We start from the raw sequence: 15,972 nt of genomic DNA, 5'->3' as shown, positions 1-15,972 counted from the left end.
CGCAAGATCGATCTCAAATGCAGCAGCAGATAATGGGCGGCCTCGTTCGTCAGGCCACCGGCCTCTCCCCTCGGCTGCGCGCGGCAGATGGGATAAGCTTCGGCGCCGGCGGCGCCCATGGCCACCACCGCGTGGTGGTGCGCACTGGTCGGCGGGCGCCTCGTCTCGGCAGGGTCGTCGCGGCGGCGCACGTGGATGCGGGGCCCAAGTACCGCCGGCTCCGGGGTGTGGCCGCCGTCGCCGCCCGCGACACCAGCCGCGAGGTGCTCGAGCAGCATGATGCTCACCCCGGCAAGCACGCCGCGTCGAACCAGCAGCTGGCCACCGCCATGAGCGAGGACAAGTTCTTCGAGATCGAGATGGTGGTCGGTGACGACGAGGTCGACGAGTACGGCGTCGTCAACAACGCGATCTACGCCAGCTACCTCCACAGTGGTGAGCCTAAAAAGATTATCCATATAATTCCTAGCTAGCTAGTAGGCACCCATCAGACACGTGCCTATCCGCGATTATCTATCAAGTCTCTGAGCCGTGCATACGGCGTGTCAGGTCGGGACGTGATGCTTGAGCAGCTGGGCATCAGCGTGGACTACTGGACATCCACGGGCAACGCCATGGCTCTGGCAGAGCTGAACCTCAAGTACTTCGCGCCTCTCAGGGTACATGCATGTCTCTCTATCTTTGTTCATTTGCTGCCTAAACTCATTCATGCCAAACTATATTCCTCGTGCAATGAAAAAAAATGTCACGGAATTTTACTTACAATTCAACATTTTATATGTGTTGCATCGTCAGAGCGGTGACATGTTTGTTTGCAAGGTGAAGCCCGTGCTAATCAAAGGCGTGCGGATTATTGTGGAGCACATGATCGAGACCCTGCCGGATCGTAAGGTACATCACGATACATGAACTGGTAGCATGCTATCGTAAGTACTCCATATGTCTCACACCTTTAATTAATTATGTGCTAATCTTGGCAGCTCGTGTTGGAAGGCCGGGCGACCGCTGTTTGCCTCAGCAAAGACTACCGTCCAACTCGGGTATTCCCGGAGTTGTCAGCGAGTTTGGTAGAGGCCTTCTCCTGCAAAGTCGCCTAGTAAGAGATTAGGAGAATAATGTTAGGACGGAGGAAAAACTGGAAGAAAGCAGTATTCTACTCTTGCTTTTGCGATATATCTTATACTATGATATCATGGTGTTTATGGTTCCATTCGTTTCGCTAAATTGTGTACCTACAATGTATGAGATACACATGTAATTATGTAATAAATAAGGGAATTGAAACCGGAGTACAACTATAAGGTTTTGTATTTCGGAATTTCTCTTCAGACAACTTGGTTGTGTTGTAAAAAAAATATCATAAGAGCATCTCCAGCGGATCTCTCTATTTTTTCCAATCGCTTCTCTAAAATAGGTCTCTTATCTCCAAGAGTTCCTAATATTTTCTCCCCAAAAGTTGTTGTTTGCCAACTCTCCAAATAGGTATGAGAAGGCAAAAAAGAGTTCATCTCCAATAGTTCCCTATTTTTCTCCAAAAAATGAGAAGTTGTGGCCCCACAAAGATAATTCCATGAGAAACTTCTATGGCTGGCAAACAGAAGCTTCTTGCAAGTCAGATTGCCGGTGATTCAGGGCACGAGAGGGCTTGAAATTTGGGGGAAAAGAAAGAGAACGATGAGAGGGTTCCGTTTTACCTCTTGTGCCGGTGACGGACCGTGGCGGCTGGAATCGGTGCGGGAAGAACTAGCGGCGGGCGCAGTCCATGGCAGGAGGCCAACGGCTGCAGTGGCGGCTACAGAAACTAAACTCTAAATCCTAGAATGTGGGAAAAACGAAAAGAATAGACTGGATCCATGGGGCGAAGAAAGGATGTCGCGGGGAAGAAGAAGGCGCCAGAAAAAAAAAGTCGCGAGGGAGGGGCGATGGGGAGCCACGGAGGTGTGCGTATTTTTACGCACAAGGGAACCCAATTTGCCAATTGTTAGAAGATAGAGAATTAGTATGGGGAACTATTGGAGAGTATTTTTTGCCTTTTTTCCAAAAAAATAAGGATGGGAAAAAGAAATAGGATACTCTTGGAGATGCTAGACTCAACCCCTATATCCCACACCCCCTCATATTTGCCCTCCTAGTAACTCCCACACATCAACATACCCATCTCCATCTCTTTTCTGCTTTGCACATACCGGCTCCTATGAGCAAGTCTCCCTCTACGCTTGACACCCGAGCTCACTCTCTCTCCTAGCCATGGCTGAGCCCCTCGCTTCGCCATGGCGATCATGGAGGACGGAGAGTCCACCATCATCACCAACTCCGGGGCAGCACCCATGGCAGCCTTGTGGCTGAAGCAAGTTCGGGACGACATGCGAGGCACAACGGTTGGTGCGATAAATTAGATAGGGGCTAGGTGAGGTCGAGGCCTCTCATCTCTAAAATGAGGGATAGAGAGCTGGTTGAAGATGACTTTTCATCAATTTTGCCTTCAAAGTAAGGTACTGGATTGGATAAGAGCTCCATTGGAGATGCTCTTGCCATGCCTCAATTATTTTCTTGTAAAAGTAAATCAGGTCATGGTTCTTAATATTTGATACTTGCAATAGTTGTACAGAGAAAGTGAGTAACTATTAGGCAAAGTTCGTGAACATACTATGTTATCAACCAATGGTTAACAGTCTGCGCTGGCTGGGACCGTAACGATTATCTTTATTGATTCTAAGGGACTGCCGATCCTTATTACAAACTCACCTCATAAGATAATTTTCATACTTCAAAATGTAGTTGTTTACGGTGGTGGCGAGCTACTTAGAAGCAATCTTGTGGATTTTGTTGCAAGGAAGAGTAGAACCCTACCTACTAAGTCACCCCTTTCCAACTATCGGTTATTTTGACTTTTTTAGATATATTGTACATAGAGCAAAATCTATGTATTTAGAAAGGACAAAACAATTTATAATTTGGAATGAAAGGAGTAATTTGCATGGCAAACAAATCAAGGACCACAGAGTGAAAATTAACCAAATAAATGACTGTAAAACTGTCCAATTCATTATTCCAGAGACATGTCCAGATGAGGCAGTAATCCTGTGGACAATAGTACACCACTTCTTTTATTGGAGGAAGAGTAGAACCTACCTAAGTAGCATGACAAACAAATAATGGTGAAATTTAACCAAATAAGTGAAGATGAAACAGTCCAAATCGTCATTCCAGAGAGGCAGAGACACGTCCTGATGATGCAATGGCTGGCAAAATAAAAAAATTGGTTTACCAAGAATTACAGAAGTTTCCCAAGCTTTATTCTAGAGGTGTACGTGCAAATCAAAGATGAAATGTGCAATAATAACAGCTAATCACCTGAAGCATCTACAATAACAATAGTGTGCACACTCAACCAGGGAATTCCAGCATGTCCCACACATCCATTAATCTGGCAATTCATACTGGAACCTGGAGGCACTGTTTTTTCTTTTTCAATAAACAAGGCTGTCCAACCACCTTATTCGGGTCTTATCATCCATGGATGCTTAATGCTAAGGAGGCAAGATTATCTGCACTGTTGTGAAAGCAATGTTCTTAATAGGAGTATATGTGCTTTTCCAGGCACAACAATATTATTTCATTGTTGTGTTCTGAAAGCAGCAGATCTCTGAAGCAGTCTGTATTTACATAGCTGCCCTAAGCAGACAATAACCACATTTTCCTCATACTTAAATCAGTATGTATTACACTGGTTCCACCAATAGTTTCGTGAATAAGTTACACATGAATCAATGTCAGATAATCGAGCGGCAGTTTAGCACAACAAAGGCATAACAAAACAGTAAATGACTTCTTGTGGATATCAGGGGGAAAAATTAATGCATGTCACCTGGAGAGCGGCTGATGTTGCAATGTTCGCCTATTTGGATGTGCTGCACCACTCTTGTTAATGTACAAGACTATGCTACGCTCCTACAAAGCAAAAAATTCCTCTGCTGTGATTCTGCCTCAACCCATTGCATACTTGAGTGAATCACCAGCACCCTGGAAGAACAGGCAGGACAGAGCAAAGTCTGCAATGAAAACCCCAACCAGAGAAACGACCACTGCAGATGTTGTAGACTCGCCAACACCCTTGGCTCCTCCATGGGTTGTGACACCCCAGGCACAGCTCACCACCGCGATAATGGCTCCAAACACTTGAGATTTGAGCAAGGAGCTGATCAAGTCCCATGGCCGCAGCGCCCTGCGTGCAGACTCCAAAATGATGCTGACGCTGACGCCAAAGACGGAATCGGCAAGGAATGCCGAGGAGGCGAGGCCAAGCGCGAAGCTGATCAGTGTCAGCACCGGGAGCGCAAGCACGCAGGCGAGGACGCGCGGGACCACGAGGTAGTCGACGGGGTTGGCGCCGAGGACGCGGAGGGTGTCGGTCTGCTCGGACACCTGCATGGTGCCGAGCTCGGCGGCGAATGCGGAGCCGACGCGGCCGGCGGCGACGACGGCCGTGACGACCGGCGAGAGCTCGCGCGCGAGCGCGAGTGCGAGGACGCCGCCGACGGATCGGTGGAGGCCGAGGCGCGTGAACTCGCGCACGAACTGGATGGTGAAGGCCATGCCGACGAAGGCGGCGGTGAGGAGCGCGACCCCCGCGCTCCCTGGCCCCACGCGGCGGAGCTGCGCCAGGAGGTTGCGGCGGTGGACGCGGCCCGTGAGGACGCGGTGGAAGACCTGCCCCGCGAGGAGCAGCGCCGAGAGGCCCCGCCAGATCGCGCGCGGCGGGGACCAATTGGCGACTAGGGAAGGCGGGGCCGCGGGCTCGGGCGAGGGGTGCGGAGGGGACGGCAGGGGAGGGGAATTGTTGCTGTTGCTGGAGGTGGTGGGCGTGAGGGAGAGGCGCGGAACGGGCAGGCGGCGGCGAGACGGGTGCAGGCGGAGGACGAAGGATTTGGGGCTGGGTAGGTGGAGGAGCGGGTGCGTCGTGGCGGAGGTGGGGCGGAGGAGGAGCGCGGCGGCTGACGACATGGCGGGCAATCGTCGGAGATCGGCTCGGCGGCGAGGTTGAGTGGGGTGGGTGGGGAAAGAGATGGGGAATGGCGTGGCGTGGGGGGTGCGCGGGCCATCTTGTCTCGTGGGCTTTTGGGTGGGCCGTGAAAAGGACACTTGCTTCCACCAAACTGACGAAATGGCTCTCAGTACTGAAGCCAACGCAGCAATGCAATGCGTCGATCTAAAACCAAACAAATGTTTTCAGATGTTGCGAAGAATCTGAAAAGCAAACACCAGCGGGTAGGCACGTTGAATTGCCAATGTAGATGAATCACGGTATCATAATTCCTCAGAAAAAACAATCCTCCACAACAATATTATTAAAATTTATAGATATATGCATCGAGTTGCGGATTGTCTTTCAAAGTTCAGGGCAGAAATCCAGTTACAGAGACAAGTTTCAACATGGACAGTCATCATAATGTCGTCATTCTGAAAGTTTCCGCGTTGCATTGTAGACAAGTGTCGTTAGATGTTACAGGCTTACAGTCATCAGCATTTCTAGTTCCAGTTACATAGTTTTCTCTTGGCGTATGAAAGAATGATGTCTGCTTGATTCGTGAGGCCAGTTCAAGCTCAGCCCTTGAAGTGGAATGGTTGCAACAGCTAGTTGGATCGCAGATCAGGTCATCTTCTGGCCAGTGCCTCAGCAAAGCAGTGGAGCAATTCCCACATGTAAGGTCACTTGTCAATATTTTCTGACCCTGTTCATGGGTATACCCCATTTTTTATGACCTTAGGAAGTAAATAAGTATATTGCAAAATACATGGACATGTTGTCATAATAATATAATAGTAGCTAACAGCAGTTCTTGATCTATTTCAGTTAAAAGTAAATAGCCCTTACTAGGTGAACCTAGAATGAGTGATAATTTGTTAGCTTGTCCAAGCAATCGATATCAGGAAAAAAAAATCAGCAAAGTAACACATATATGAAGTAATAGAAATGCTTTGTTTCACTGGTTCTTCAAAGTTCGGTGCAGAGGTAAACAGCAACATCTCAAGCTCTTCAAAGTTCAAAAAGGATTGAAAAAAAATCACACTTTTACATTATTCTTTGGGAGGAAATTACTGACCCGAAAAGCGGTGAACTTTAAATTCAGCAGCAGATACTCTTACAAAGTTTGGCCCGGAAACACTAGTATATAGATTTACAGCATGAACAGTAAAAAAGGTCCTGGTTTCACAGACCATGCGCACCGAGAGATGCGTTACGGCCAAGCAAACCTTGCTAATTAGGCTCCCGCGTCTGCGGAATCGGATTGCATCCGGCGGTTGCTACGGGAGCATCAGGGATGGATTTCGTGTTGACAACGGTTTCAACTCAACTCGCGGTCGGACTCACTCCCATAATAAATGCTCGCCTCGTCTTGCTTCGGCACTCGACTCACATCGCCGCCGACCTCGGCCGTCATCCTCCGCTGTCCAGTGCCTAGGGCAAGGGCAAGCAATCCGCCGTCCCGCCTTCTACCGCTCGCGATGGCCGAGCCCGCCGCCGCCGTCCGGGACCACGCCGCCGCGGGACCGGCCGGCCTCAAGAGGAGGCGTATCGCGCCGTCGGCAGCACGGAGCAGTACGAGGAGACCGCCTGCCGCCTCGGCAAGGGGGCCTTCGGCACGGTCGTCAAGGCGCGGCACCGCGGCACCGGCCGGGTCGTCGCCATCAAGCGCCTCGGCGCGGGGGGCCACGGCGGCGGCCCCGGGGCGGCGCTGCGGGAGGCACGCTTCCTCGAGGAGGCGAGCGGTGGCGGGGCCCACCCCTTCGTCGTCGGCTTCCACGATATCGTCCGCGCCCCGGGCACCCTGGACCTCCGCCTCGTCATGGACTACGTGGGCCCCAGCCTCCACGACGTCCTCCGCCAGCTCCCCAGCGGCCGCGGGGGTCCCCCGCTGCCCGAGGCCACGGTCCGCGCCGCCATGTGGCAGCTGCTCACGGCCGCCAAGCAGATGCACGCCAGCCGCATCGTCCACCGCGACGTCAAGCCCCAGAACAACCTCGTCGCCGAGGGCCGCAGCGTCGTCAAGATCTGCGACTTCGGGCTCGCCATGTCCGCCGACGAGCGGCCGCGTACCAGCCGGCCGGCACGCTGCGGTATATGGCGCCGGAGATGCTGGAGAAGCCCGTGTTGAATTGTTCCCCACCAGTTGACTCAACAGCTAACTAATTCTTTGACCTCACGTCCTGATCGGGGCCCAGCCCAAGACGAGACTGGTGGGCCCGTCGCGTAGTTCTATAAAGAGGAGGTGGGGACTGACGGCTCAGAATACGAGGTTCGCCGCCGCTACAGTTCCCATCATCAAAACCCTAACCCGATATTGAGAGTGGGCTGTCAGCGACGGGAAGCTCCACTGTGCCGCGCCGTCACTCCCACTGGCTCGCCGTTGACGACAACGCCGCCAATCCTGCACCACGCCGACACCGCCACCACGTCGTCTTTGCACTGCGCGTCGTTGCCCTAGCGCAGAACTTCACTAACGAACATGCGGTGGCTCCGGGAAAAGAAAAGTCTACATTCGACCTACACTCTAGTCGATCCATTTGACCTAACATTGGTATCAGAGCCGATCTAGTGTGTAGATCAAGATGGGGAGTGTGGATTCGAATGCGAATCGAAAGAAAAGAGGGAATGTAAACGAAATCGATTTTCGAATCAAAAAAGAAAAGCAAACATTGAACCCTAACCCTAGGGTTTGAGGTCTGCGGGACCTACCTGCGGTTCCTCCCCACCGTTCGCCGGCCGTGCAGGGTCACTCCCTCGCCGGCCCGGCACTGAGCCGAGCCACTGTTCGCCGCCGCCGGGATGCCGGTGGCGTGCGCTCGCGGTTCTCGCGTGAAAGGGTGCTGACCACGGCTCACTTGACGGCGGCGCGCTCACCCTCCGGCAAGCGCGCGCGCCGGCGAGGAAGCCGCGGCGCCGCCACCACACGCTCGTCCTCGGTCGCCATGGCCGCCGCCGTCGCGTGGAGAGAGCAAGGGGGGAAGAAATAGCCTAGGGTTTGGGGGGCGCCGGCGTCGCCCCTTTTGTTCCTGCGAGGAACACGTGTAGCGAAAATGGCCTCTCATGCCATATTTCAATATAATATTTTGGTGATTGATATAGACAACACAACACTTGGACTAATATGATTATTAAGATGACCATTCTCAGGCTTTTAGGTTCAAGTGATGACAAAGAGAAGATAGACGTAGCTACGGTGGTTCCAAAGGACAAGAATTGAAGAGACCGTGAAGAAATCCAAGTCGAAAAGATCAAAATGAAGACAATTTGCTATCACCGGTTAAACCGATGATGAGCAAATTGCACTCATTGGTGCAATGAACACAGAAGCTGCGAGCTAGGGTTTGGCACCGGATTAACCGGCGTTAGGTGTTTTACACTCACCGGTGTAATGGACTTGGAGGCCGAAGAAGCAGCAGGAGTTTTACAGGCACCGATTAACCCGGCGATCAAGGCAAAGTGAACGTCGGTGTTGTTGTCCAGAGAGTTAGTTTTCGGGAACTCTGGGACAGTTACATGCACCGGTTAAACCGGCGATGAAGATACATTCACCAGTTGATTACGTCGGTTGATTAAGGTAGCCGTTGAAGTATAACGGCTAGTTGGAAAAAGGTGTTCACCGGTTAAACCGGTGATGACACAAAGTGGATCATCGGTTTAACCGGTGATAACGCTTTTTGTCAGTCAATTTCCAACGGCTCTTTTGTGGTGTGTGGGTTATATATACCCCCAAGGCCGGTTGCTGCACATGGTTGGACGCTAGAAAAGTTAAAGGAAGTGTTGCCCAAGCAAACTAACATCTCCAACCATCCTAGCAAAGCTTAGTGTCATATCTAGCTTGTGAGAAGCTTTGAGAGAGTGCTTTGTGCACTTGTATAGGGATTAGTTCTTGCGAGAGCTCTCTTGAGCAAAGTCTTGCTGCGGCAAGCAATCGTGTACTCGTCGTGTGACCCTCTGACTTGGTGTGGAGAGGCAACGACACTTTGTGCGGGGAAGGAGACCCCTCTTGGTGAGAAACTCCAATAGTGAAGACGGTGCCGTTGGTGACGCTCTGAGAGAGACAGTGGCGGTGGCCTTGTCTTGGTGACTTGGCGCCACTTAGCCTTTGCTTGCCGGAAGCCTTGGTGGCGAACACAAGACGGTGATCAAGCGAAGAGACTTGGCATCACACTTGTTCTTGTTGGACAAGTCGCCGTGGACGTAGGGAGGGACTTGGTGTCCTAACCGAACCACGTTAAATCGTGTGTCTTGGTGTCTTCACGGGAGTTTGCATATTCTCTCCCTTACCTCTTTACTTACCTTATTACGTTTCCACATTTACTCTATCTTGCGTGCCTTTACTTTCCTAGTTAGTTTGATTAGGATTGGCTATAGGTTGCAAGTCTTTTAGGGGTAAGTAGAGAGTAACATAGATAAACCTTAATCATAACTAGCATGTGTAGGACGTGTTAGGTTTATCTCATGCAAATAGATTGAGCCCTAGGATAGAAAGCGATTAGCGACCCTATTCACCCCCTCCCCCTCGAGGGTCAGACACACCGGTGATCCTTACAACACGGCCGGCCGTCCGATCCCGGATCGACGGCCAGGATCGCGCCTCGCCTCTTGGGCTGGCAAGCGGCCCACACGGGCAGAGGAGGGAGACGCACGGCGGGCCGTTTCGGCGGGCCGGCTGTTGGCTGTCGGGCTTCGGGCCCAAAAGGAGGCGGCCGAACAGGCCGCGGGCTGATTTCGCGCATGGGTCTCCTGGACAGTGACAGTCTTTTATTGTTTTTTCTATTTTTCAGAAGCATTTTATATAGAATTTTGAATGGATTTGTTTATAGTTTGATCTCTATTCAATTTTGCACCAACGTGTATATTGTTTAGAGATAAAAGTTCACAGTATTGCTTCTGAAAATAGAAATTCCTACATGTTTCCGCTAAGAATGGCAACGGGTCGGGTTCGGATCGGGTGGAGTCTTCGTGCACCCAAAACCGAAACCCGAAATCGAAACCCGAACCCGAATCCGAAACCGATTCGGGTAGAAATCCATCACCAAAATCAAACCCGCGGATACCCGAAACCCGAATGGATACCCGAAACCCGCGGATAAATATACACATATTCACATGTATAAACAAGAGGCAACAAATAATAAATATTTTCATGACTCAACTTTCAATAAATTTAATAGTCTAAGTAAATAAATTATCATTAACATATTATAAAACATGAGTTTTAATTCCAAATAATTTATTTCGGATATCCATTGGATATCCACGGGTGGAAACCAAAACCTGAAACCGAACCCGAAACCAAACCCAAACCCGAACCTGAAAACCGTGGGCGAAAAACCAACACCAAACCCGAAACCCGAAAAACCGAAACCCGCGGATACCCGCACCGAATCCGATCCGCTGCCATCTCTAGTTTCCGCTGCAAAGTTCATATTGTTGCTCTTTCATTTAATTAGAACCAACGGGACAATTAAATTTTAAGAGCATGATTAAAAAGCCTACTTTGAGTAAGTTTTACCTCTATTCAATTTTAAACCAACGAGATAAATTGTTTAGAGAGAAACTGAGCACAAAGTATTGTGTCTATAAAGAAAATGTTTTCCGCTGCTACAATGATGTTATCTTTCAATTAAATCAGAACCAACAAGAAGATTTAATTGAAAGAATAATATAAAACTCTTAAATGAGTTTTTCCATGTGGGTTAAAGACACATTTAAAGTTTAAAGCCTCAGAAAAGCTTATGAAGTCTTAAGTTAAAGTTAAATTCTGGCATCATTTCGTCATTTAAAGTCTTAAAGTTGAGCATTGGTTTGTCTTAACAACATGAGCCATAAAGAAAGCTCTCAAAGAAGGGATTTTTAAAGTTAATTGTAGTATTGTTATTTTCTGACCAACGTTGATGATAACAATATTATAATTTTATGAGTCATAGCTTAAAGTTTAAATTCCTTTGTAAATATTGCATTAAAGTGATCTTTTTGAGAGAATACATAAAGAACTGCTGTTAAAGTAAAGAAATGTATTTTCTTATTTCCGCTGCAATAAAGTTAATCATCCTCTAATTAAATTCGAACCATCGGAAGAATTTAATTTTGAGGAACAGATATATGGTTTTAAAGTTAATTGTGTTTTTCATACATTAATTCTGTTTCTGCCCAACGGTGATGCGATTTTAGTGTACAGAAAAGATATTTTATTCTATTTCTGCCCAACGGTGATATAGAATATAACCTAAAGTTTTGATTATTGCCTTTTCAGACAAAGTTTTGCATGTAGTCCTCCTTGAAGGGACAAAAAAATGAACTGGGTACTTGTGACTCAGAAAGAAAGAAAGAAAGTCATTGCATCAGAAAATGTATTCTCTGTAAAAGAATGGCTTAAAAGAAAAGGTACTCATGGATATTGATCCAAGAAAAGAAGATAGAGTAATAAGAGTTCAGTTTGAGAAATGTCTCTTATGTACTTTCTATCAAAAAGAATTTATTTTGAGTTCAGTCAGAGATGTAATAAGGCATGCACGGCTAATTTGACCAACATCAGACTAAGCATGTGTGTTATGGAATATTCGGATTAATTTCTTAATTAATGATTGAACACGATCTAATCTTGAAAGTTATGTCCAGGAAAAGTAACCCGCATTGCGGTTAAAATTGGCATAGTTTTTATCCTGCATGGCGGGAAAAGTTGTGATGACTCATGTGCTTTTGGTGCATCCCATACTGGGAGAGAACTTTTGGAGTAGCTCTTATGCTATTCTAATATTGATCGGGCACTTCTATTGTGTCACAATGATTAAGCACTTAATGGGTTTAAGAATAATGGAAAGTTACATGCAAACCTCAAGATAAGGATGATACGCGAGCGTGACTCGCTAAATTACTGGTCATAAAAGACTCTGTTGAGTTCTCGAAATGAAATGTGGAAAAAAGTACTCCCATACGAATTAAGAAATTACATTGTCTTGCATGACGTAATCATGTGGATGAAGTAATAAAAGTTCCCTCATTCACAAGAGTTATGAATAGATTTCGAAATTGTGGCAGAAAAGTTTATGCCACATTTCGAGGGGGAGAAATATGAAACAGTTAAGAAAGATACTTCCTTACACTTTATGATGAGTACTATACATTGAAAGCAAAAGATGATCTATGAAAGATAAATGTGACCGCCAGGGAGGGTACAACGATCACTATATTGATACCCCTATATTCATACTAGACAACCCTCAAAGATAGTAAGACGGTGCTTCAGAGTATATATAAAGTTTTAAACAGATGGAACCCAAACAAGAGATTTACTGATATGCCATCTTTATAGAAGATGGAATAATCTGGGGGAGCATGGTATGTAGAGACCTAAGCCTTGAAGAGAAGTAGGAATGCGTGTCCACTTCGATGATTCAGGAGCAATAAGTTTCTCATACTTGTTGATGTTGTATACAACACCTGTTGTTAGCTTTTCAAAAAGATGAATAATGTAAAGAAGGGTCTCCATTGCCTTTTGGCAAAGAGCAACAATAGCCCTATACAGAAAACAATGTGTCAAGAAAAGAAATGGAGGTTTATTCCACCTCTTTTGAAGAAGTCACGAGAATTCTATGGGCTAAGTCCATGGAAAAAGAAAATGATTCCTAAAAGAGTCATCACAGTAGCTTGTAATGGACCTACAAAGATAAATGTGACTCTAGAGGGAATGGTGAAAGATATAACGCAAGGCTTGTGACAAAAGTTTCACACAAAGAAAAGAAATATTTACATGACACTACTTGACGTTTTTTCATGGAAAGAAAGAATATATGAGATACCACAAGAAGAAACCCATTTAAAGCCTTGAGATGGTGGTGTCTAAAGTTCATAGAAATAGTAAAAAAATTTGGGTTTAAAGAGATTGAGGAGGACAATAGTTTTAAGGAAAGTTAAAGAATGGGAAATTTTATTTCTACAACTTAAAGATAACACCCTACCGACTAGTGGTGGTGTTAATATGCTATTTCAGATAAAGAATTCTTGTCCTCAAGTTTTTGATCTCGGTGATTGATTTTTGTTCTAAGAATTGAAACTCATCGAGATAAAAAGAAAGGGGTATTATGGTTACAATAAAGGCATACCTAGAAAAGATTCTAAAGAGATGAAGTATGCATATGAGTAAACCTACGCCTGTTCCTATCGTCAAGGGTAATAGTTTTGGGAACTTTAGTGCTCCAGGAACCGATGTGAGATGGAAATAGTTCCATAAGCTTCAGCTGTTAGAAGCTTTATGAGCGTGCAAGTAAAGAATTTACCCTGACATATTTCGTGTATCCGGATTATTTTGGCAAAAGTTCAATCCAGATATAGATCACTGGAATGAAATTGAGAATATCGACCTCGTGCTAAGAAACACCCCGTTCGGCAGGTTGGAGCTGGAGGCTGGAGCTGGAGTTGTGTGAGAGAAAAACACTGTTGCCTGGCTAGTGGCCGGAGGCTGGAGCTGGAGTTGTGTGAGAGGAAAATACTGTAGAGGCTGGAGGCTGTCCACCAGCTGAACAGGGTGAAAGAAATAATTAGTGCTCTCAAAGGGTTGTGAGTACAAAAATAGAGCTTGTGAAATATGTAGCGAAATCCACAATTGTCGCTAACTTTCACACTTGGAGTTTTTGTGTGGAAAATCTCCAAAATAGAATAATTAACATCAATGTGATGCAAAGATATGGTATAGCATGATACGAGGCCGAGGGACAAGCAAAATGGTTAAAGGAACCTGTACCCGGAGTTTGATAATGGTTGACAACAGCGATAACCATTTAAGTAGTTTGCTTCTATGACCAACGAGTCAAGTGTGGTGCCAAACGCATTGACACAAAGTTATATGTTGTAAAGGAGAAAGTCCGGAATTATGTTGAAATGCATTGAGTAAAAGAATGACAGACATGTGTTTGTGGATCCACTTATTAAAGGCTTGCCGCCCAGTGTGTACAGAGAACACACAGTCGATATGGGTTTATGGTATAGCCTATATTTTCCGGACAATAAAGGGCCCCAAAGTTAAAGTATCTATTTCAGAACAGAGACACGTATTGTAGTTGTTGAATCTATCGGCAACCGACCGTGACGATGAAACTGCTCTATGCATTAATCTGTGATGAAATATGAAAAGAAGTAAAAGATATAAAGGTGAAAGTATAAGAAGAGATCAAGGGGGAGAATGTTGGAATTGATGTCCACCCGTTGACCCAACGGCTAACTAATCCCTTGACCTTGCGCCCTGATCGGGGGCCCAGCCCAAGACGAGGCTGGTGGGCCCCCGTCGCGCAGCCCTATAAAGAGGAAGTGGGGACTGACGGCTCAGGATACGAGGTTCGCCGCCGCTACAGTTGCCATCATCCAAACCCTAACCCGATCTTGAGAGGGGGGCTGTCAGCGACGGGAAAGCTCCACTGTGTCGCGCCGTCACTCCCACTGTCTCGCCATTGACGACAACGCCGTCAATCCTGCACCACGCCGACACCGCCACCACGTCGTCTCTGCACTGCGCATCACTGCCCTAGCGCAGAACTTCACCAACGAACCTGCGGTGGCTCCGAAAAAAAGAAAGTCTCTATTCGACCTACACTCTAGTCGTTCCATTTGACCTGACAGCCCGACTACGGCACGCAGGTCGACGTCTGGTCCCTCGGCTGCGTCATGGCGGAGCTGATCGACGGCGGGAGACCTCTGTTCCAGGGCTTCCACGACCAGGGGCAGCTCGGCGCGATCTTCGAAGTGCTCGGCGCGCCCGACGACAGCACATGGCCGTGGTTCTCGTCCACGGCGTTCGCCACCGAGGTGATGCCGCAACTGGTGGACGTGCAGCGGGAGAACCATCTGCGCGAGCTGTTCCCCGAGACGAAGCTGTCCAAGGAAGGATTCGAGGTGCTGAGCGGCCTCCTCACGTGCAACCCCAAAAAGAGGCTCACGGCAGCTGCCGCGCTCGAGCACCCCTGGTTCGCCAAGATTGACGCGCTGGCGCTGGAGCTGCACCCAAACAAAGTGGAGGTGTTGTCGCCGTTGCCCAAAAGACGGAGGATACATCACATACATGCTGTTTGCGTGACTTAGATCATTGATAAACTCCTGTAATGTTATCAGTATAGTGATGCAGATTGCATTATTTGACTTAAATCCTTTCATGCTATGCTTTTTTGGATGAAAAGATCGTTGATGATGAACTCTTGTAATGTTGTCGCTATAGTGATGTAAATTGCATTATTTGAATTAAATCCTTTCATGCTATGCTTTTGATGAATGAATTTGCTTGATCTTGCTGTCAGTATCTCACGCTTAGCCCTGATGAGGCACCTAGACATCTCTGAATTTTTTGTATGCCAGAATCCAATAAGGTATATATACGAAAATAGAATCTGAATATGCAATGTTTAACTCACAGACATCTAAACCATACTTGAGTCAAACGACGTAAACGTAACACAAGCAAGATGCTGGAAATTCTACATGCGAACATTCTTTGGAGATTTGATTCGTGAGTGCAACAGGCCAACAGCAACGATCCCCGGCCCACAATTGCATCTGAGGGAAGCATTTTGAAGTGAACTGCGGAATTTCGGTGCTACATAATTCTGTCGAAGTATTTAATTTAATGACATATTCCAAAAGCCTGATTATGCTGACAATGATCGATCTCCATTCTTACATTGGGTTCCAGAAGCAAGTGAAACAGTAACCAAAGCTGAGCCATCGGAAAGTGAATTGATTAGGCATGGGATTGATGCGGACCCGCCCTATCATTATTCTTTAGTGCCAAGATGATGGACATGTGTTTGTCAACTTTTCAAGTGCAAAGTGGTGCTCGGGGAGGGCGCATTATGATGTTTAAGGTTACTACGGTGATGGGGCTCAAACCAATGTGGTTATTGATGTGTTCTCTATGGTCAGCCAAAAATTCAGTGGGTGCAGGGGAAGAAGTAGTA

The 15,972-nt window shown here is 47.3% G+C and overlaps 3 protein-coding genes across 5 annotated transcripts; 2 read left to right on the top strand and 1 right to left on the bottom strand.

Moving 5' to 3' along the window:
* The first annotated feature begins 304 nt into the window (after positions 1-304).
* LOC120642719 (acyl-acyl carrier protein thioesterase ATL4, chloroplastic-like) lies at positions 305-1,240 on the top strand. Its single transcript, XM_039919288.1, has 4 exons — positions 305-435; positions 550-659; positions 796-891; positions 981-1,240. Exons 1-4 carry the CDS (start codon positions 330-332, stop codon positions 1,095-1,097), a joined length of 429 nt encoding a protein of 142 aa, XP_039775222.1. The 5' UTR covers positions 305-329; the 3' UTR covers positions 1,098-1,240.
* Positions 1,241-3,004: 1,764 nt separating this feature from the next.
* Positions 3,005-5,064, bottom strand: LOC120642718 (protein TRIGALACTOSYLDIACYLGLYCEROL 1, chloroplastic-like). 3 transcript variants are annotated; one of them, XM_039919283.1, is made up of 3 exons: positions 3,869-5,064; positions 3,355-3,553; positions 3,005-3,242 (listed from the first exon to the last, which is right to left on the bottom strand). In XM_039919283.1, exon 1 carries the CDS (start codon positions 5,002-5,004, stop codon positions 3,988-3,990), a length of 1,017 nt encoding a protein of 338 aa, XP_039775217.1. In that variant the 5' UTR covers positions 5,005-5,064; the 3' UTR covers positions 3,005-3,242; positions 3,355-3,553; positions 3,869-3,987. The 3 variants fall into 3 exon arrangements, with proteins under 3 accessions (XP_039775217.1, XP_039775218.1, XP_039775219.1); XM_039919284.1 differs by having other exon boundaries at positions 3,355-3,548; XM_039919285.1 differs by lacking the exon at positions 3,355-3,553.
* Positions 5,065-6,507: 1,443 nt separating this feature from the next.
* On the top strand, positions 6,508-15,103 carry LOC120640271 (putative cyclin-dependent kinase F-2). The gene is made up of 3 exons (XM_039916124.1): positions 6,508-6,555; positions 6,603-7,109; positions 14,645-15,103. The coding sequence occupies exons 1-3, from the start codon at positions 6,508-6,510 to the stop codon at positions 15,101-15,103; spliced, it is 1,014 nt and encodes a 337-aa protein (XP_039772058.1).
* Positions 15,104-15,972: the final 869 nt, after the last annotated feature.

Source organism: Panicum virgatum, chromosome 7K (assembly GCF_016808335.1).
Source record: "Panicum virgatum strain AP13 chromosome 7K, P.virgatum_v5, whole genome shotgun sequence".
Lineage (NCBI taxonomy): Eukaryota > Viridiplantae > Streptophyta > Magnoliopsida > Poales > Poaceae > Panicum > Panicum virgatum.
This window is presented reverse-complemented; position numbering and strand designations above follow the sequence as displayed.